A 23,385-nucleotide genomic window follows, 5' to 3' on the forward strand; every position below is an offset into this window, starting at 1 on the left:
TCAACAACGAGAGTAGCGATAATAAACCAAACGTGACGAATTCTTCCGTTGATAACCAATGAATGAAACGAGAAAAGTGAATAAGACATTTTAAAAATTAATAAACCGAAGAATTCGAATTAATTCGACGTTTTTTTTTCATGGAGAATATTTTGATGAAATCATGGAGTAGATGGAGTGGAGTGAGAGTCGTAATAACGTGTGAGGATATACAAGAGCATTAAATAGACAGTAATGGAATATATATAATATATATATGTATCTGTATAAATTGTGTATTCTCGTTTAATGACTGTAATAATTTAATAAATCCTATATATTGGAAATTCGAGGCTTTGGATTTTCATAGAATTTATTTAGTTCTGGTCATTTTATTACAATAAACATTACGTGGATAATTCATCACAGCATTATTTATTCATCGTTATCTGTTCAATTATTATTCACTTTGTTAATCTTTTAATCTTTTTTAGTGTGTTCATAAGATGGCATTTGCTGCGATAATTTTTCGTTGTAATATGGAGTCAATTTGTTTAATGATTATTATTTATTGGAATATGCCGATATGTTGGGGTTTAATGGATCTCGTCATTAAATTTTTGGCCATGATAACACTAGAAACGGAAGAAAATAGAGTCAATCGAAATGCAGTGGAAAAATCTGTTATTTAGTTGAGTTCAGTGGTTACAGTCACGCATGCGTAAGACGAGGTGAGTGAAGTCAGTTGGCCCTAGTGTTTTATGAAAATTTCATTTAATAGACATAAAGCGCAAGAAAAAAGAGAAAGAGGGAAAAGCACTCGGGAATTAAATTCATAATAAATACCTAGAAGCGTTTTTCTCTCCCACCAAACAAATTTGAATTTCTGTCGATTATTGCATCATCGTAATTCTATTTAATTCATTAGATTTTTTTTTCTCCTAACATTGATTTTAGTTAAACAATTGCAAAAAAAACAAAGTGTCTAAAAATTTCTGGAGGCCCAATTACAAATTTCATTCCATAAGAAGTGAATTAATTTCAAATGAGAATGAATTTATTGGAATTGGGATGCAGTGGTTCCAGTCACGCATGAGTAAGACGAGGCGAGTGAAGCCAATTGCTAGATTGCCTAGGGCTAGTGTTTTATTAAAATTTAAATTCATAGAAATAAAACCAATCACCTTGACTCAAGCCCCAGAAAATTAAATTCAGTCATGAAAATCATTTCCATAATAAATCGCTAGAAGTGCTTTTCTCTTCCACCAAATAAATATGAATTTCTATCAATTAATGTATTATCGTAATTCCCATTAATTCACTAAATTTTTTTTCCTACAATTTTTTCATTTTTATTCCAGTCAAATAATTAAATTGAAAAAAAAATCCAAAGTTTCTAGAACTGTCTGGAGGACCAATTACCCAATTACTAAAATTCTCGTCTGAAAATTTAATTCCGTAAGAAGTAAATTCATTGCACATTAGTATCAATCCCTTGGAATTCGAGATCAGTGGTTTCAGTCACGAATGAGTAAGACAAGTCACTCATCTCCATTGTTTTCATCAAAATTTAAATTCATAAAAAACAAATTGAACTCAGTCATGAAAATAATTTCCACAATAAATCCTTCGAAATGTTTTTTCTTCCACCAAACAAATATGAATTTCTATTGATTATTACATCATCGCAATTCTCATTAATTCACTAAATTTTTTTTCCTAAAATTTTTTCATTTTATTCCAGTCAAATAATTAAATTGAAAAAAAAATCCAAAGTTTCTAGAACTGTCTGGAGGACCAATTACCCAATTACTGAAATTCTCGTCTGAAAATTTAATTCCGTAAGAAGTAAATTCATTGCACATTAGTATCAATCCCTTGGAATTCGAGATCAGTGGTTTCAGTCACGAATGAGTAAGACAAGTCACTCATCTCCATTGTTTTCATCAAAATTTAAATTCATAAAAAACAAATTGAACTCAGTCATGAAAATAATTTCCACAATAAATCCTTCGAAATGTTTTTTCTTCCACCAAACAAATATGAATTTCTATTGATTATTACATCATCGCAATTCTCATTAATTCACTAAATTTTTTTTCCTAAAATTTTTTCATTTTATTCCAGTCAAATAATTAAATTGAAAAAAAAATCCAAAGTTTCTAGAACTGTCTGGAGGACCAATTACCCAATTACTGAAATTCTCGTCTGAAAATTTAATTCCGTAAGAAGTAAATTCATTGCACATTAGTATCAATCCCTTGGAATTCGAGATCAGTGGTTTCAGTCACGAATGAGTAAGACAAGTCACTCATCTCCATTGTTTTCATCAAAATTTAAATTCATAAAAAACAAATTGAACTCAGTCATGAAAATAATTTCCACAATAAATCCTTCGAAATGTTTTTTCTTCCACCAAACAAGTAGTAATGTCTATTGATTATTCTCCCCTGAAAATTCGATGACTGAATTCCCTCCATCATCGTAATTCCCACGAATTCCCTTCTTTTTCTCCTCAAATTTATTAATTTTCATTTTCTGTATAATCAAAAAATGCCATTAAAATTCCATAGATCAACAATCTCCTCTCCTCGACTTCCTCTTCTAATTTTAGAATTCTTGAAAAAGCACGTGGATTCGCCGTTGCAGATAGCGCGAGTATCGCACGTACAGATCTATATATCTATCCACAACGTAGTGAGCTTAGATAAAACCTCCCACCCGCACTCGTAGTCGCCGAGTTGTGAATGGTAGTAGTGCGATCAGCTGTTCCCCGCGTTCCACATCCCCCGAGTGATTTAAAATTGCTCCAAATGACGTACATACTCTAATAAAAATTGAATGAATTAATTCTTCTCGAAACCTCATTAAATCGAAAAATAAATACGTGACGGGTCACTCACGTGTGTTCGTCACGTGTGTCCCATCTTGATTTTAACAATCATGACCTAGATTTGGGAACCGGTGAATTTCGGAAGTAAAACGAGCGGCTGCAGCTCTAATTAATTAACGAAATAGCTCATTAACCATGGATTGGATAAGGATATCCCAGATTCTGTGCATGTTCGGGTTTCTCAAGGAATTCAGACCTGGAGAGCCTTTTATCACTGATTACCTCACGTCTGAATGGAAAAATTTCACATCGAAGCAGGTAATTTCACAGAATTCATTAAACAATCGTCAATTTATCCTTTGAATGTGAAAAATAAATTGCAGGACTTGAGATTAAAAAATTCTTTCATTTGATTTTTTTGCAATTTTTCCATAAAAATTCCTTTTTTGTGGTAAATCATTTTTAGATGATGTGTTGTACTCATTATTATTTAAGAATATCCAAGTATCTTAAAGTTTTGGCTCAAAAAATTGATAACAATACCCTCTTGATTCTATCAGAATATGATGGGGGTCGCACAAATCGTTGTTGAGTTACAACACATTGTTTATGCGATTTGAAGGAGAAAATCGGTTTTTTCATGATTACTGAAAGAATCATCAGTAATAGCAATTAAATCAGGGCTTGAAAAGTATATTTCAATGTCTTCTTAATCAAGTTGAAAAATGGTGAGAACAGCATCATTGTTTATCAAGTTACACAATACCGTCATGAGCTTTTTATATCAAAATCTCTATCTCTACTAAACTCAGGTACCAGTCTATTATGTTGAATACTTATTCATATTGATTCATGGTCCCGACTGACTTCTGACAGAACCTGGGTTAAACTCTGGCTAAATCCTGAATAAACCCTGATTAAATCCCGGCTATACACTGATTAAACCTCGATTGAACCTTGATTAAACCCGGACTGAAAACGAATTCGAGTCTTGATCGGGTCTGAATGTAGAATTATTTGACAGAACGAAATAATGCGCAAAATTTTGATGACATTTCAATTGATGGTAGTACTGTGACATGAAAAAATAGAAGAAGAGAATGTGAAATAAGAATTTAAAAAAAGAGAATCCATTCGGAAGCAAATTACGAATTTGTTAACACCAATAACTATACTCATTTATAAAAAAATGCAATTGTCCACTTGTTCTAGGTGACAGAAGACATTTATCCAATTGGCACCTACAGCTACTGTGCAACCCTCGTCCTGATATTCCTCCTCACGGATTTTCTCAGGTACAAGCCGATAATAATCCTCTGCGGAGTATCTGGAATAGTCGCATTCAGCGCCTTGACTTTCGGAAACAGCCTGGAAGTAATGCAGTTCTTGGAGGTCATGTACGGCCTTTATCTCTCGACAGACGTGGCTTATTACACTTACATTTATGCCAAAGTCGATAGGAAGCATTATCAGAAGGTGTCGAGCTACACGAGGTCTGCTTTTCTCTTCGGGCGATTCTTCGCCAGCACAGTGTCACAGCTAATTATATCGTTTCGTCTCATGAATTATCATCAGCTCAATTTTCTCACCATTGGAGGTGCGTGAATGATAACAATATTTGTTGATAACAACATGTTGAGGAAGAAAATGAGATTCTCAAAGTAATTAGACCCATAATTTATTAAATTTATTGAAATTATTCAACTATTTGATTTTTCATCTTTCGCAATTGTGTATTGGTAATGGAAACCATTTTTATCTTCGTAATACAGATGAAAAAAATATTTCATACGAGAACCTAACGAATTCGGTAGAAAATGTTCAATAGAAATTATTTTGTAAAAAAATTAATAGAATTTCATTTTTCTATACGACTCTGTGTAATGAGAAATTTTCGGGTGATGTCGAGTATAGCCTCCACAATTAAAATCGATGGTTTTTGCTCGTGTAATGTTAAACTATCGTGCAGTGCTCGTGAATTTATAGACAACCTATATTTAATTTAATTAAAAAATTAATTTTTCACTTGAACTTTCAAGAGTAATTCAAGTAATAACTTAATAAATTAAGTTTTGGGTGATATTGTCTTGGGATATACCTTAATGAGTAATCATACCCATTACCCAAATGTTCTCACACTTGAATCATCAAAAATGTATTTCATCAATTGAAAAAAAATTTTACAGGTCAAGTTCTAGCAACAATATGGGCCTTATTCCTCCCACCAGTGAAGCAGTCCGTGTACTTCCACCGTCCCGCCCCAATTAAAGGATTCATAATCAACTCGAGGGACTCCAACTGTGAAAAAGCGATAACAGGCTCCGGGGTGGAGGCCTCGTGCGACTCAAAGGGTCATCAGGTGTACGACACAAGGCCCCTCATTCTTAAGATAAAAACAGCGTATTATCTGCTGTGGAAGGACTTCCTGAAAGCTTACACGAGCTTTCACGTGCTCAAATGGTCATTATGGTGGGCAGCAGCGTCTTGTGGTTATCTCCAAGTGCTCAGTTACAGTCAGCCCGTCTGGCAAACTGCTGTTGAGAAAGATGATATGATATACAACGGCGCTGTTGAAGCACTCTATTCTATCATCGGTACGCAAGAATTTTATCGTAGTTCACGGCTTTTTTTAATGGATCTTGAGGGGCGCGTGATAAGATCGTTTGATATTCGTTTAATATTTTTTTCATGCTCTTTGATATTTTCAATTTTTCCACTCGACGGACGAAAAAATTTAATAGAAAAACCTATCGAATTCGTTAGAAAGTTCTATTGAATTTCTATTCAACTGTCCTATTAGTTTTTGGCCGATTCTATTGAAATTTTTAATAGGAAATGTTCAGTAGAAAAAGTCAATAGAATTCTATTTTTCTATATAAGTTATTTTATTGAGATATTTTTTATAGAATTTCCTCGGCTCAAATTTTCTAAGTTTTTTCGTTTTATTTTTTTGATGAGAAGAAAAGAAAAATAGAATGAAAAAAACTTAGAAAATTTGAGTCGAGCAAAGTGTATAGAAAATATATGAAAAGAATAAGTTATATAGAAAAATCTAATTCTGTTGACTTTTTCTATTGAACATATCAATAGAATCAGCCAAAAACTAATAGTAAGTTTAATAGAAATTCAATAGAATTTTCTAACGAATTCGATAGGTTTTTCTATTAAATTTTTTCGTGTGTGTAATCAAGGCAGTACAATTTTATAGAAAAACCGAGTGAATTCGATATAAAATTCTATTGGATTTCTATTGAAAATTCTGTTCGAGTTCTGCAGCTTTACTGCGCTTTTTTTTCATAGAAAATGTCCAACATGAACTAGTTTTGAGGAAAAATAAATAGGAATTCATGTTTTTATAGAACTTTTTCTATTCAGACATTTTCTATAGGGATTCAACACGAATTTTATAAGTTTTTTTCACTAGAACACGAGAACAATTACTACTACGAAAATTATCTTGCTTTGGTGGAAACTTAATTTTTGTTTACAATTAAATTTATTATTTTCAAGGATGTCAATAAACAGAGAGTTGCCAAGAGGAAGTCAACTCAACTATTTACTTGTATTTGTATTTAAAATCGCTCAAGTTGGATCAAAATCTGCAATGAAAGACAGAAAACCGAGAAATTTCCTATTCTTAGATTTTCCTCCCACCACAAATGGCATAATGAAACCGTTTACGATTCCAACACAACTGGTATGAATTCCCTTCCACAAACATGACATTTGATATGCAAACAGTTGGGCTGCAAACGCATCAATAAAACTCAAACATAAGCTTCAATTATTGTTGCATCACTCTGGTTTATGCGAGCGTTGATTCAATTTTTGTTTGATATCGCAGCTCGACGGGATATTATACTCAATCCGATGAATTATCGTCGGATCTGATGACAATGCTGACAAGTAGATTGATTCAACACGGAAAAAGATCTCTTCAGAGGAACATATAATTTTTTGCGAAATCGGGACAGTAATTTCGGAGATGTTCAACTTCGTATGTGAAACTCTTTTGCTAAATATCTCAAAAACTACTGGTCCGATTCCAATTTTTCTCTTTCTAAAATTCTCGAGATGTTTTGTTCCTGTTCGACAGGTGCTGCTGTTGTCTTCGCCATTGGAAGATTAAGACTTAACTGGGATTTTTTGGGTGAAGCTATGCTAGCTGTCTTCACGTTTATCGAAGCTATCCTACTGTTTGTGACAGCACATAATTATAATATTTGGGTTCTTTACACACTTTACATCACCTTTGGGGTCATTTACCATACGATTGTGACTGTGGCTAGGTGAGTTGTCAAGGGGATATCAAGAACATGCGTAGCAAATGGAAAATAATAGAAGATCCTGGCGTATTCTTTAAGAAATTCTATTGGAATTCTATTAAAAAATTCTATCTGTTTTTTGTATCAAATCTATTAAATATTAAAAGTTTAAACCGATATTTGTATATAGAAAAAGATTGACGTTGATTTTCTCGTGTAACTCATTCTATTAAGATTATTTCCAGAAGAATTCTCGAACCAGAATTTTTACAGAAAAATGAAAATTCATTGACTTCTATCAAATATATGTTAACAAAATGACAGGGTAAAATTGCATAATCTTCAATAAGAGTGCCGCAAAAAACAAACTGCATTTCTACATAAAATTCTAATGGTACTCCAGCATAATTTTTAATTGTAGGCTTCTAATCAAAACTCAGTTGAATTTGTTTTAAAAAACGCTAGGCATTCCTATTATTATTATTATTATTATTATTATTATTATTATTATTATTATTAGGTGTGTTCACAGAGAAGTCTAGGATTTTTCCATATTTGAATATTTTCATTGTCGATTTTTCATCTGAGGCATCATTAAACAATCATTATTTGGGATCGAAAATAAGAAGTGAAAAATAAACCGTGATAATTAAAAATCACGTGATAAAGAAGTTTAGAGTGAAATAGAAATATCAGTTCTCTCAACATAAAGATTAATTTTATTTTTATTTTTATTTATAAAGATTAGTTTAACCAATTAAAATTGAAAATTGAGAAATCGAACTGGAAAAATTCGTGCACAAGGTTTTTTTTGCATTAAAAAGAAACAGAATAAGTTATATCATGAGAACTATCAATATTTTCCTATCAGATACCTATTGCAGAATTTTAATTGAAATTTAATGGAAATTCTTGGTCTATTTCTCAAAAACTAAATGAACTCCAATTTTATTTGTTGTCTCTCCCAGTTTCGAAGTGGCAAAGAAGATATCTGAGGACAGCTACGGCCTAGTATTTGGAATAAACATCCTAGTGTCCCTGATTTTGCAGACCATCCTCACGTACATCGTCACCAGTGGACGTGTTTTCAAATTACACATTAGGCAACAGGTGAGAGAAAAATAAAATTCAGTTGAAAAAATTTTTAAAACTCAAAATAACTGTCTCCGAAATTTTAGTTTGTGGTCTACGCCTGGTACTTCATCGTTTTGGCAGTATTATTCGCTCCAGTGGCAGTCGTCACAATTGTAAAATCGTACAGAAGAGGTGCCAATGTGACAGTGTGGGCTCCCCGAGATGATTCCAGCGAATCATCTTCTAATCAAAAGATCGAGGAACACTGTAGTTAGATGTGAATTTCCTTAGTCACTGACGACAGTATTCTTATTGGAATGAATAGTGTGAATGTAGGGAAACGTATTGATGAGATGAAAAAAAGAAAATAATTTTTTCCTGTTTTGATTCGTCTTCTGACAGATTGAAAGGTTTATTAATTAAGTTTCTATCAATTGTTATGAAGAAATATTGAATTAAAAGGAACTGAAGTTTTATTTCTATTACATAATTTATGATAGAATTCTTTTATATTTCTAGCAATATTTTGACGGAAAAAAGTGAACGCAAGAAGAGAAGAATTTTTTTCCGATTTTGATTTATCTTTAGAATATTTAAAAATGTTTCATGTATTAAATTCCTATCCATGTTTATGAAAAAATATTGAATTAAATAGAACTGGATTATCAGGATTTATTTCTGTTACACAATTTATAATAGAATTCTTCTATATTTCTGTCAATATTTTGATGGAAAAACCTAAACGAAGAAAGGGAAGAATTTTTTTCCTATCTTAATTTGTCTTTAGACTATTTTGAAATGTTTATGTATTCCTATCCATTTTTATGAAGAAATATTGAATTAAAAAGGACTGCATTCCTAACTTTTATAATATTGCTACGCAGTTTATAATAGAAAATATTTTTACAATAAAAGTTGATGTCAATGTTCTTGAAAAGACTATTCTAAAAATTTACTGAAAATTCCACCTCTGGATATTACACATTACAACCTATAACTGGTTATTACAAATTATAACTGAATATAAATCAGTGATCCATGAAAACCCAACATATCAAGATATTTCAATTGACAATAATCTATTTTTTTAATTTATTTTATGTTACCGTTCCGCAACTGAAATAATGAATATTAATATTCATTAATGAATATTAATATTTATCATTTCAGTGATGAATTGTTCATGTGACGTTTTTTCATAATAAAATGACCAGTACTATCAAATGCCTATAAAATCTACAGATGATGCCGCATTCGATGTTTCCTGATAGAAGATTTATAGATGCACTTGAGGAATATATGGCTATGTGTACACATTGATACCAAGTAAGCGAGAAAAATGATAAGTGTCCAAGAAGAATGAAGAGGGAAATAATCTGGGATTTACCCAGAGCCAAATGTTTGAAGACCAAACAATGTTTTTCTGAAGTGACTGACCCTCATTGAAATTGGGAAATTCCAAATCCACTTGCATTCACGCTTGGTTTGTAATTCATTAATGATTTTCGATTTCGGTTTTATACGGTCGACTTTAAATAGAAAAGTCTCATGTCTTGTCATCTGTCAGTAGACAGATGGCAGATGTCTTAGTAGTTGTCTTTTTTTTATCAGGAATTCAGCGAATATGATTTTTTATATCATTGTTATTAATTTAATCATTTTCTTCCTCGTTGTTATCAGGAAAATTCATGAATCCTTCATTTCACATATGCATAACATTTCCGCAGCATCAAAGCGTGGAATAATCCTCTAAGAGTGCATAATTTAGGTATTTCCGCTGTCGTATCAATTTGTTACTCAAAAAATGTAAAAAATCGAAAACAAATAATGTCTTCACTGTTTAAAAAAAAATTCACACGACCAAAAATAATAGAAATGAACAACCTTCAACTCTTTTCCACGTTAACTACGCGGATGAAATACAAATGAACTCAGAATAAACCCAAACGAATAGCAATCACTCGTAATCGTCCATATGAATTCCCTCGTGGGCAGAATCCTAAAAAAATATATAAATAAATAGGATTCGATGCTCGGCCTACTGATTTTCCTACTGATTTTTTCGATAAAATAGTTTCTATTATTCTAGTGGGAAAAAAAGTCTATAGGAAGAAATCAACAGAATTTGATTTTTCTATACAATTTATTCTATAGATATATTTTCGATAGAAATTCTTCGTCTCAAATTTTCCAAATGTTATCGTTCTGCAATGACAAAGGAAGAAAAAAGAGTAGAAAAACCTTGGAAAATTCATGTCCAAGAATTTCTATGTAATAAGTTCTATAGAAAGATGAAATTCTAATAATTTTGTAATTGTAACAACAATTAGATTGTCGAATTTACATGACGATTGACACTTTTTATTGAATTTTACTTCGCACCCAGATTACGTTTCGAAACGTAATTTTGACGTCTTTTTTCTGGTAATTTTTATTGAATATTTATCTCCGTGTATAATGTTATGTGCCGCATACAAAAAAAAAATCGTATCGTTCACCAAAATGCCTCAACTATTTTCTTATTGTAAATCGAACTTCAGATTTTTCTCTCAGTGTAACACTCAATAAATCACGAGTTTGTGCGGTATTCCGAAGGCCACTTGTGACCATCAATTTCCCCAAGTCGTAAATAAAATCCCTGAAAAAGCACAGCATAAAAATTTCTTGTCAAGACACTAGTACAATGAGCAATATTCCCTGGGATTTTCCCCCGTTTCGTTCCGGCCTACGTCACCTCGTGTATTTGAGAAAACGCTGGAACGCTGGTGTAATCACTTACACAGGGCCACACTGTGATTGTGTCGCGCCAATCGAGAGACTCGTGTGTAAGTTTTGAGTTTGAGAAGGGCGCCAGTACAAATCCGGCCTCCGGCAAACACCCGGGAGGAATATAAAGCTCTGATCCTCAGTGATTTCGGACAGTTCGAGCTCTGACCAATCCCTCATTCAAACGATTAACGCGAAAATTGTGACAATGAAGCATTGAATGACGAATTGAATGAACTTTAACAGATGAATCTTCGTTAATTAACAAAAAAGAAGTGATAAATTAATCAATATTCATTGGACTCAGTTGTGTTTGTGTTTTTTTAAATTTGTTCGGGTGAAAAAATGATGAAAATGAAGGTAAGAATTGTAATTTCAACTCGAGAAATTCAGCTCGGCTTCTGCGTTTTGTTTTGATGCCTCTGGGATCGTTTATTGAAGTCATGAGATACAAATTGACCCGGTGATAACGTTTACAGCGTGGGGCATCGCTCAGTGAACTAATTCTCAGTTTTGAGGGGGAGGAATTAAAGTGACGCGGACGACAAAATTTAATAGACAGTTCTGTTGGATTTCTGGTGAATTTTTTATTAGTTTTGGCTGATTGTAATGAAATGTTAAATAGATAATATTCTATAGAACAATTCAATGGAATTCGATTTTTTTATGAAATTTATTCTATTGAAGTATTCTCTATAGAATTTCCTCGGCTTAAATTCTCTGGTTTTTTGTTTGATTTCTTTAATGAAAAGAAAAGCAAAATGGAATTAAATTAATAGAACAGTCTATTAGTTTTGGGCTCATTCTATTAAAAAATTAGGCAGCTTTAGTGCGCCTTTTTTATGGAAAATCCGACAGGAATTATTTTATAGATAAAATTATTAGAATTCCATCTGTCTATACAGTTTTTTTATTGAGACATTTCCTATGGGAATTCTTCTCAAATTTAGAAGTTGTGAAAAGCGTTATCAATGAATATTTTTTGTCCTTTTGATTGTTTTTTCCTCGTTACGCTCGGCGACTCAACAGGAGTCTATTCACACTACTTTGACGTTTAGGGGGAAGAGCCCGAGGCGCGGTTAAAATACAAGTGATATTGTTTATCTTTTCAATTTTTCCCGCTATGTGGGTCACTACTTTACTTAAAAACTCAGCAGTTGACTCCAGTACTCATTGCACCATGCAGAGAACTGGAATTTACAAAAAAAGAAATTTTCAAAATCCACAGAATAAAAACAACACGGAAAAAATATAGCAGGATTTATTATACTCAATTGGGGGATGGGTATTTCAATTCGAAGATGATTGTTTTGTATCAGGCCGGGTTGTAGCAAGCCCTCTTAAGTGTAATATAAGGGTCAGGCACCAAGTGTCAGAATATAAGGGTCAAAAAGTGGAGGTTAAAAAATGAGGGTCAGAATATTCGGGTCAAAACATTAGGGTCAGAATATAAAAGTAAAAAAAGCGGGTGTCAAGCAATGAGGGTCAAAAATATAAGTCATATATTATGCTTGATCAGCGTTTTTGGCCCTTATATGACCCTCATTGCCTGACACCGACTGTTTTTACTTTTACATTCTGACCCTCTTTTTTTAACCCTAACATTCTGACCCTCATTCCTTCACCTTTACATTCAGGCCCTCAGTTTTTGACTCTAATATTCCGACCCTCATTTTTTAACCTCCACTTTTTGACCCTTATATTCTCACAATCAGTGTTTGACCCTTATATTACACTTGAGACCTCTTGGTACAACCCGGGCTGATACGAAGAATTATTGACATCACATCTACAATTATTAAAAACAAAAAATTAATTCATAATTAGATCACGATTGCGTTGGAAATAAGTGAAAAATAAATTGTAATTCCAAAAAAATTATAGAACTAAGGAAATCCTTTAAATTTATTAATTTAAAAAATAATTGATCGGTTCATTTCCAATTGTTCATTGGTTTCACTGCATAACTTCAATGCTTGCACTCCAATAAAAACCGCCATATCCAGTGCGTCGTATTGAAACAAACGATCCGCTCTCAGCATAAAATCCACGACGAATTTCTCATCAGGCTGATTTCACACTCGAGTGCAAGAGGAAATTCATAAAAAATAACGAGTGACCGACGTGCCCTGGTTGCATAAATAACGATTAAAAATTGGCCCCGTCCGGGGGGGCGGGGGCGCGGGGGTCGAGAGGAAGAAAACTACATAATTTTGAGAGCAGTCTGCATGATTCACCGCTCGCGGCGGAGTCTGCTGTGTATTACTAATTTATTCGCGCAGAGACACTCCTCAACGAGCCTGGAGCCCACATCAGCGTGACAATGATCTTGACCCGACTTATATTAGCCGGATCTCCGTTTCGTTTTCATTTGTGGCGGGAGGGGAGATACGCGACTAACAGGCGATAGCTTTCACTAGTTTTTCGCTGTGTGGGGAAATAAAAGTTGAGGAGTAGCTGGTGATAATCGAATTATTGTTATGGCAAAACGTCGAGGTAATCGCGGAGAAAAAAATTTCGAAGACATTTCGGTTGAATTTCTATTGAATATTCCATTAGTTTTTGGGGGATTTTATTGAAGAATTAATTCTGCAGTTTTACTGGGCGTGTTTATCGGAAATGTCGAAGAGAAATTATTTTATGGAAAAAATCTGTAGATTTTCATCTTTCTACACTTTTTCTATTGAGACATTTTCTATCGAAATTCCTTGATATGAATTTTCCAAGGTTTTTCAACTCTATTTTTTTCTCTTTTCGCTTGGAAAATAAGAAAAATTGGAAAAGTTTGAGCCGAAAAATTTTTACAGAACATTTCTCAATACAGTCGAGGCTTTATATAAGATACCTTAGGGACAGTAGGAGAGTGGACTTCCGGGCATCCGTGTACCCCCACTACGCGCGCTTATCGAGGAGAAAAATAGGGATCAGCGGTTTGAAATAAGATAGCTCGCTCGTTGCGCCCGAATTCAATGGAATATTCATTTTTACTGAATGGATATTGATAACTAATCAATTTATACGAGTTTAATGTTTTGAATTCGTATAGCCCGCATTCTCTTTTCTCTCTAAACATAACTTCGCGTGATAGAATGGCAGCTGATGTTGGGGGATTGTTGGGGGACTTGAGAATAATCACTTCTGGACAGCTGAAGTACAAATTATTGAAAGTACGTTAATTAATTGAATTTTAATTAGGCTTTATTCTATTAAGATAATTCTGCGTCATCATTTTAATAATTATAGCATCGAAGAAAAGAGGTGACCCTTGGGATCGTTTAACCCTTCTGATTACTTCACTTGACTCTCACGTTTGAACTCTTGACCCTTAAGGTCATTTGACCCTTATGATCACTTCGTTCGTCCCTCCCGTTTGACCCTTAACTCCGTTTGCTCCTTATAATCACTCTTTTCCCGTTGAAAAATTATCGAGGCCATAGGTATCTTATAAGAAGCCCGCGGAACTAAACATTCGGGAGGCGATAAAAGCGCCGAGGGTGGGGGTAGGCCTCGAGCGCTCGCAGCTCGAGGTATCTTATAGAGAGGTATCTTATATAAAGCCTCGACTCCATGTCTGTTCCTCTTTCACAATCATCTCCACAAATTAACTTCCACTCACGTCTGCCGCGACAAATACACTTTGATCCTCAGCATCATCGCCTCCGCCTCGGATTTCCCTCCACTGCTCCGTATCCTCTCTACTCCACCCGCGAAAAAATCCTGGAGGTGGGAATGAGTGCGTCACGTACATTGTACACACGTCAAAAGAATTTCTCGTCGGGAAAAAAGGGGGAGAGACCAGCGCGTCCGGAGACTTCCCTGTCACGTTCATTCGGTTCAGTCAAGTCCAACCGAGCGTTTGTCATTTTTTTAATCCTCAACATTTCTCCATTTTCCACCGGTGTAACCTCACCCGGAATGACAATGGACAAGTCGGTGAGTAAATAAGACGTAAATACGCAATTTTCATCGTGATACAATGGGGGCAAAAAACAATGGGATTTTACCGGATTGAGAGTTTAAGTGCCTCTTTTACTGTTTCCGGTGCTCATTTTTCATTATCAGCGGGCGGTGTACCGTGAAGGCCTCTCATCTGCGTTTAGTCACCCTCGTGGACACACGGGAGAGCGATAACTACGGTTTACGATTTTGTTCGGGGGCTTTTTACGGCTTTCGAATTTTGGACAGGGAGAAAAAATTTCATGGGAAAACCCGAAGGATGCGGTAGAAAATTCTATTGGGGTTCTATTGAATTTTCTATTAGCTTTTGTTCGACTTTGCTGAAAAATTCCGCAGTTCATCTGCAGTTTTTTTTCGTGTTTTTTTTTTCATTTTTTTTCATGAAATGTTTAATGGAAAATATTCTATTGAAAAATCAAATTCTATAGACTTTTTTTTCTATTGAATTGATTCTATTGACATATTTTTCTATAGAAATTCCGCGGCTATAATTTTTTAAGATTTTTCGTTTGATTTTTTTTTTATATGAAGAGAGTTGAAAAATAAAGTGTGAAAGCTTGGAAAATGCCTCAATAGAACAGTATTGAAAGATTGATTTATACTGATTTTTTCAGTAAGATAGTTTTTTATTAAAACTATTGAATTCTATAGAATTTTAGTCAATTCTATTTTGTTTAATTTTTTATTTAAAAAAATGTGCTGTAAAGCTGCATTTCAATAGAAATCCAATAGAATTTTCTTTTCAATACAATATTCCTTCATTTTATCGAATAGAAATGTTCAATGCAAAATATTCTATAGAAAAAATCTGCTGATGTTTTCTATGAAATAAGAAAAAAATTTCTTCAAAAAACGCACAGTGATGAAGCTGCGGAATTAACCAATAGAATCTTAAATAGAAGTTCAATAGAAATCCAATAGAATTTTCTATCGAATTCACCAGGTACTTCCATGAAATTTTTTCCTGCGCGGAGGGACAGATTTTTTAAAATATTTGGAGAAGATTTTTCAAGACAGTCGGTATTCCTACGTCACCAGAGAGTCACTTTCACTTCTTCGCTGGAGACACGCATTCGTTTTGTCAATTCCATTGAATGTTATTCATTAGATCATTAGTAATTTTTTCAATCATTTCAAAATTTTGTTTTCATCATTTTTTATCAAATAATCTAGCTGAATATTTTTTATATTTTTTGTCAATATTTAAAACTTATTTAACACCTATCAATGTTCTTAATTTTTTTAAATTAATTTTGTTTTGAAATCGTTGAAAAATTGAATTCAATTCATTTTGATTCATTCAGCATTGATTTTTAATTTTCAATGTTAATTGGAAACGTAAAAAATGCAGAGTAGGAGGCAATTATTTTGTTTACCTCAAGCCAGCAATGATAGTTTACAAATGGGACATGTCCTTGCACTGATCGACTGAACTCGATGGATAAATACCCACCGGAAAAAACGAATCAAATCCGTGTACGTATGCACGAGAGGGATCCAAGCATTGCGAAATACACCGGGTGTTCCCAATTCGTAGGAGACCATCTCATGCACACACAAACCGCTTTCTCCACGTATACACGTTTTTTGTTAACGTGAAAGTCTTTCTCATCCGCAGAACACTATTCCGAGTTTGAAAAATGAGTCATACGAGAGCGAAAACATTTTTTTATTTCTTTTTCCGGTCAAGAATGATAAAAATAAATTAAATAAATCCATATTTATTTCATTTTATATTTCAATATGTTTAACGTCATAAATTTATATTGACAAAATATTAAATAATATTTTATTTGATAGTAAATGATCAATAGAAACTTTTCTACAGACAAAAAAAGTTTTTCCACTCTATTTTAAGTGATTTCATTAAAAAATTAGACAAAAATCTCGGAGAGTAATAAAAACCGAATTTCTTTAGAAAAATTGAGTTCTATCGATGAAACTATAGAATAATTTTAAAAACTAATAGAAAGCTCAATAGAAATTCAATAGTTTTTTCATACGTGACAGCATTTGAATTGTTGTGAATTATAATTCAATTTGAGAGCAAATCGTTCATGTAATTCTCATTTATCTTGATAATTTACAACAATAATTTTTTTGTGTTAAATAATAATTGATATTTCAACGACAACTTGAATCTGAAAATCTTTTGTGAATGTTAGACATCGCATTCAATTGAATTTTCAATAGATTGAGACTTCCGAGTAATTATTGCCGTAATATTCACAGTTTTTATTAATTTTCAGTTATTTTCACCTGAAAATTACAATTTCGTGTAAATCTGTTGTCAAAAATTTCAAGATTCTTCACTTAAAATTCCACAAATAATTTTCTAACAATATCAATGTGTGCAAAATGTATTTACATCACTGACAGTGAATATTTCCTAAATTAATTAATTTCCTTGGAATTCATTGTGAGGCAAACTATTATTTCTGGTTCATATCATTCAAAATAATTGTTTAATAAATCCAATTGTGATTTAAAATATTCTTGTCAACACCATCTTGACTTAGTTCGATCATGAGATTGATTGCATAATCTGTTGTTGAAAAAATTTATTTTGAAACCAATATTCCGGGAAAGGTTAAAAAATTTCAACGTTGGGGCAATGTTGGCTGCCAACGTCGGGTCAATATTGGCTGTCAACATTGGGGCAATGAATTCAATAAAAAATTATCAAATCATTGAAATCAGTGAATTCAATTTAAAATACATCGTCACAAAAATTCCATTCGTAATCAAATTACTTATTTATTAGCATAAATATATCGACTACGTTATGATGAAACTAATTGCCCACCTGTTTTTCACTTTTCCATTCACTGATTCCCACTGCATTCCAAATCCAATCAATTATTGGCAATTTCCCATGACGAAACGAATCGAAATCATCATTTTCGTCACTCGATTTGGCAACCGTCACACGAGACCCCGAGTAATAATTTAATCACGCATTCACTGAGACAAATTCTTGGTAACAAGAAGGAGGACATCGACTCCATGATTACTGTCCTTACGATGATTAATGGGCAACCTTACATTACGCTAGTTTCTTAATTTTTTTGCGCATTTCTGAAATCCGTTATGTCCTTGTTTCTTGTTTGTGGGGATAGTTAAATTTTTACGCGACTTTCCGCAATTTTTATTATTCGCTCAGTGATACAGGAAGGCAATAAAATTCTTTGTGAACGGTTTTTCGAGTTATGTGGACTGAATTAGTTGTTATTGCATTCACTCAATATTTTTAGTGCGGGATATCAGAATCGAATGAAAAATATCAAATACTGACTACCGTCATTGAAATAAACGGGTTATATCATTGTTCATGATTTTATTCAATGAAGAAATTTTTTGCAATTTTCTAATGAAATTACGAGACATTTTCTTTATTATTCATTATTATTAATCAAGGGAAATTCATTTGTTGACAAAATCTAATGAGATATCGATTCATTTGTTCACTTATGCATTAAAAATGTTCGATTATTCACGTTTTTCAATAGAAACATTCAATGGAAAATATTCTATAAAAAAATCAATAGAATCAGATTTTTCTATGCAACTTATTCTATTGAGATATTTTCTATAGAAATTTCTCAGCTCAAATTCTCTGAGCTTTCTTGTTTGGTTTTTTTATGAAAAGAGACGGAAAATAGAGTGGAAAAACAACCTAAAATTTATGTCGAGGAATTCCTACAGAAAATGTCTAAATAAAAAAATTGTCTAGGAAGATGAAATATTACTGATTTTTTCCATAAAACAGTTTCTATTGGACATTTTCTATTTAAAAAAAACACTCAGAAATCAGCGGAGTTTTTCAATAGAATTGGCCAGAAGTTAAAAGAATTTTGTGTAGAAATTGAATCGAATTTTCAAGCGAATTCGCTAGATTTTTCCACGAAATCCTTTCGTACAAGCATCGACTCGTTTCTCAATAAAAACTATTCATCCTTTATGTTCCAGGGAATTTATATTTTTCTCAGTGTATTTCTACTCAGCACAATCCCGAGAACAAACTCCCAATGTTTGACTGGTAACGACAGTCCACAGGCAATGAATCCAAGTGCCAAGAGCCTGCTGACAACGTCCAAATTCAACTTCACACTCGACGCATTCAGAAAATCAGCGGCTATCGAGTCCAAGGATAATATATTCTTCAGTCCTCACAGTTTACACGAGGCCTTAACCCTAGCGTTCTTCGGCGCACGTGGAACAACAGAGGAGTCCTTGAGAAGAGCACTTCAGATACCTCAAGAACTCTCGAAGATTGATGTTCAGAGGATGTACTCCCTTGACAGGGCTTTCAAGAAGGTCCAGGAGGATCTGGTAAATAGTTGGATTCGCTTATTTGAGTTGTATTTGCCAAACGTATTTGCCAACATGTGGCCGTGAACGGAAAATTTCAATAAAAGAATTATTTATTCAGTAGAAATTTGGGAAATTTACCCAAACATTTCTACGGAATAGAACTGGAGAGAAAAATAAAAATCTATTGACGTTGTTGACAATTTTCCTCATAATGCAATTAAATGAGCTTTTTTAAAAATGTATATTCTTTGAATTTTTAGATTTTTTGCTTTCACGGACGTTTTGTAATTACTCTAATTCAATTTTTCATACAGATTTGAAAACATTAAAATTTTTCCAAAAATCGATTTGTCAACGATCACTCAAAAAATTGTCATCAAAACGGAATTAGTCATGGCTCAAAAAATTGTTAACAATACCCTCTTGACTCTATCAGAATATGATGGGCGTCGCACGATTCATTGTTGAGTTACAGGACATTGTTTACGCGATTTGAAAGAGAAAATCGGTTTTTTCATGATTACTGAAAGAATCATCAGTAATAGCAATTAAATCAGGGCTTGAAAAGTATATTTCAATGTCTTCTTAATCAAGTTGAAAAATGGTGAGAACAGCATCATTGCTTATCAAGTTACACAATACCGTCATGAGCTTTTTATATCAAAATCTCTATCTCTATTAAACTCAGGTACCAGTCTATTATGTTGAATACTTATTCATATTGATTCACGGTCCCGACTGACTTCTGACAGAACCTGGGTTAAACTCTGGCTAAATCCTGAATAAACCTTGATTAAATCCCGGCTATACACTGATTAAACCTTGATTGAACCTTGATTAAACCCGGACTGAAAACGAATTCGACTCTTGAGAGGGTCTGAATGTAGAATTATGTGACAGACAGAAATTATCCGCAAAATTTTCATGCCATTTCAATTGATGATAGCACTATGGCAAGCAAAAATAGAAGAAGAGAATACTGAAACAATAATTCATCAAAAGAGAATCCATCCAGCACTAAATTCCTAATTTATTACCAACAATAACTATACTCCTTTATAAAAAATGTAATTGTCCACTTGTTTCTCATTTTTCCACATGAAAACTGAAGAGGTAAAATCATCTTCCTGTCATTAACATTCTCATCCATCCCTAGGGAAACGTCTCATCGAGTTACGAATTCAAAACCGCCAATCGCCTCTATATCAGCAGCGCCAAGAAGGTTCGAGAGTGCATGCTGGCCCTCTTCGGCCAAGAACTCGAAAAAGTGGACTTCAAGGCGGACCCCAACGCAGTGAGAGTGCAAATCAACGACTGGGTCAGCAACACCACGAAAGGGCACATCAACGACCTCATCCCGTCTGACGGAATCGACGAGACCAGCGACCTCGTCCTCGTGAATGCCGTGTACTTCAAGGGACTCTGGCAGAGCAAATTCGATAGGACTAATTCGAAGAGGGACATCTTCTACGGGTCAAAGAATTCTTTGGTCACTTTCATGAGACAGAAGAAGACATTCAACCACAGTAAGTTCATTTTCAATCGTGATATCACGTGCGAAAAAAATTCGTCGGAAAATCCAGCGAATTCGCTGCAAAATTCTATTGGATATTCATTGTTGTCTATCATTTGTTAATAGACAACAATGAATTCGTTACCGTAGGAGGGGTAACCGTGAGGTTCCAGATTCTCATGATTTTATAGATTTTATAGATTTTGTAGACTCTATAGATTTTATAGATGAAGAAGCCCATTCCAACAAAATCTTGAAGTCTACACTCCTGAAATGTTTTCTCATAAAGAAAAATTTTTTGCTAGTTGAATAAAAGTTCAATAAAAATGGCAAGATTTTTCACAATCGCAATTCTATTTCAGTTGTGTCCGAAGAGCTCGGAGCTCACGTCCTCCAGCTGCCCTACAAGGGCGAGGACATCTCCATGTTCATCCTCCTGCCGCCATTCGCAATGGCCCGCACCCTGGACCAGTCGCCGAACGCCACAGGCGATGGTGACGGGCTCAGACAAGTGATCGAGAGGATGACGACCACGGAGAGGGGTATCCAGGAGCTCAAGGACATCCTCAACGACGGGATGCCATCGAAAGAAGTTGAGGTGTCCCTCCCTCGTTTCACAGTTGAGAAGCAGCTTCCGGTGGGTCGACTCCTGGAGGAGATGGGAGCCGGCGAGCTCCTGAGGGCTGGCGCCGACCTGAAAGGATTCGTCGAGGATGTGGAGGGCCTGCACCTCGGGGATGCCGTTCACAGGGCGAAAATCGAGCTGAACGAGGAGGGAACAACAGCCGCTGCTGCCACTGCCCTCTTCAGCTTCAGGTCCAGCAGACCTGCAGAGCCAGCTGTCTTCAATGCGAATCATCCCTTCATCTATCTGTTGTACGACAGGCTGAGTCAGTCCATCATCTTCACGGGGATCTACCGTACCCCGACCACCCCCGGCGAGGCATGAAGGCTTCCGCGCCTGAGGGAGTCTCTCATCAAGTGGAGGAAACGGTTTTTTGGAGCGGTCAGGGGGAGGGGGAGGCGAGATTCGTCGAGTTGAGGTCGAGTTTTTGGTGGGGATGCGGGGATCTAGAGGGGAGAGAGGAGCTTTGAGGGAGAGGTCTGATATAAGTGACGCTAGAGCTTGGCTAGGCGGCGCCTAGTCAGTGCCTAGTCGCAGCCTAGTCACGCGAAATTTCGTTATCGGGGCCTAACATGTTTCCTCTGATGAATGTGACATGAAGTTTATTGGTTCTGTTGGTCTAGTGGCATGATGTACTGTTTACAGTGCACGATAATGAAAATTGTGGGCGGACCTTTCTGTGGAGCTCAGTGAGAGTTGCAAAAAGGTCCTGGAACCAATTTCGCTTTTTTCGGAATTTTAAGATGTTCATTAAAAAAAATGAAAACAATAAGGGAAATAATGAAAAATAATTGTCTAATGTTCATAAAGTTTATTTTTTAGTTCAATTTAAACAGTTTTGTAAAAATATTTTTTATAGAGTGAGAAGTGCGTTATCTTCATTGGATTTCCGAATTTTTGAAAAAAAAAACTCGTCTCAACTCGAAACTTCCGGGGCTTCCCAATCTCCGGCTTTATCTCCCGATTAACGAAAACCGATAAGAACTCTCGAATTTTTAGATTCATTTCGTAGCCCAGTTGATCATCAAATTGCCAATGTATCAAAGTAGAGTGGAAATCATAAATTCCTGCGATTAACTCCCCCAGATGAGTCATCATCATATTTAGTTTTAGAATCTGTAAACATAGTGTGTAAATTTTTAAGATGGAGGAGTTTCATGGAGTTGAGGAGATGAGTGTAACAACTCAAATACATCGAATATTTATTTTTAGAAATTCTGGAATTTTAATTCACCTTTTTTCCACTGCTCCCTGATGTCATTCAAATTAACAAACGAATTTCTTTTTTGTTAGCAGGTCGACGGCTAACTGAATTTTTGAGTGGCATTTACTGCTATTAAGTTTATTTCGAACCAAAAATAAGGGAAATGTGACGTTTTCGATGCTATTTCAATTCTCCGTTAGAATTTTTCTAGTTTCGGAGGCTCTAGGAGAGAAAAATTGACTCAAAACTAGGGTTTTCAATCGAAAATTTTACTTTAATTTCGTAATTCTAATTTAATTTATTTTTTAAGTTAAAAAAACGGCTCTATCCCCTGATTTCCAAAAACAGCGGAGAAATCTCAAAATTTTGTTTAAATATTTTGTTCAAATTGTTTAAATACTATTTGAATAATTTGAACAATTTAATTCTGTAATTCGCTTACTCAGAAAATTTCCAGTGTATCGAAGTAGATTAAAAATCATGAATTCCCGTTTCCGGACATTTACAATGATTTTCTTATTTTTCGATTATCATTACTTTTGGAGGAAGATTGATGAGATAATAAAAAAAATTGCAATTTTTTAAAATGAAGAGCATTTTTCACAAATAATTTATAAACAATCAATTACCATTTTGTTTCGTATTCGTCAAAAATTGATTCCCATTCAGAATTTAACCAGAAATCGATTTCATGCCTAAAAATTAAGGTTTCCGAAAGCTTAAACAATTTCAACTATTTATTTATAAACAACGAATGTTTAAAAAAATAGTAACTCCATGTAAAATGTAATTTGAATGCCGCTGAATATTCATGATTTTTTCCAATTGTTCTCACGCAATTTAATTAACAAAATT

The 23,385-nt window shown here is 34.2% G+C and overlaps 2 protein-coding genes across 3 annotated transcripts; both read left to right on the top strand.

Annotated features, from left to right (window-relative positions):
* The first annotated feature begins 2,721 nt into the window (after positions 1–2,721).
* On the top strand, positions 2,722–9,080 carry LOC107043084 (thiamine transporter 2). Its single transcript, XM_015264391.2, has 6 exons — positions 2,722–3,130; positions 4,025–4,409; positions 4,999–5,406; positions 6,909–7,101; positions 8,046–8,187; positions 8,256–9,080. Exons 1-6 carry the CDS (start codon positions 3,008–3,010, stop codon positions 8,424–8,426), a joined length of 1,422 nt encoding a protein of 473 aa, XP_015119877.1. The 5' UTR covers positions 2,722–3,007; the 3' UTR covers positions 8,427–9,080.
* Positions 9,081–10,947: 1,867 nt separating this feature from the next.
* Positions 10,948–22,541, top strand: LOC107043141 (serine protease inhibitor 88Ea). 2 transcript variants are annotated; one of them, XM_015264480.1, is made up of 4 exons: positions 10,948–11,277; positions 18,844–19,206; positions 20,345–20,714; positions 21,064–22,541. In XM_015264480.1, the coding sequence occupies exons 1-4, from the start codon at positions 11,263–11,265 to the stop codon at positions 21,648–21,650; spliced, it is 1,335 nt and encodes a 444-aa protein (XP_015119966.1). In that variant the 5' UTR covers positions 10,948–11,262; the 3' UTR covers positions 21,651–22,541. The 2 variants fall into 2 exon arrangements, with proteins under 2 accessions (XP_015119966.1, XP_015119965.1); XM_015264479.1 differs by lacking the exon at positions 10,948–11,277 and adding an exon at positions 14,761–14,850.
* Positions 22,542–23,385: the final 844 nt, after the last annotated feature.

This window comes from Diachasma alloeum, unplaced genomic scaffold, assembly GCF_001412515.2.
Source record: "Diachasma alloeum isolate Michigan unplaced genomic scaffold, Dall2.0 Dall_scaffold_00547, whole genome shotgun sequence".
Taxonomy (NCBI): Eukaryota; Metazoa; Arthropoda; class Insecta; order Hymenoptera; family Braconidae; genus Diachasma; species Diachasma alloeum.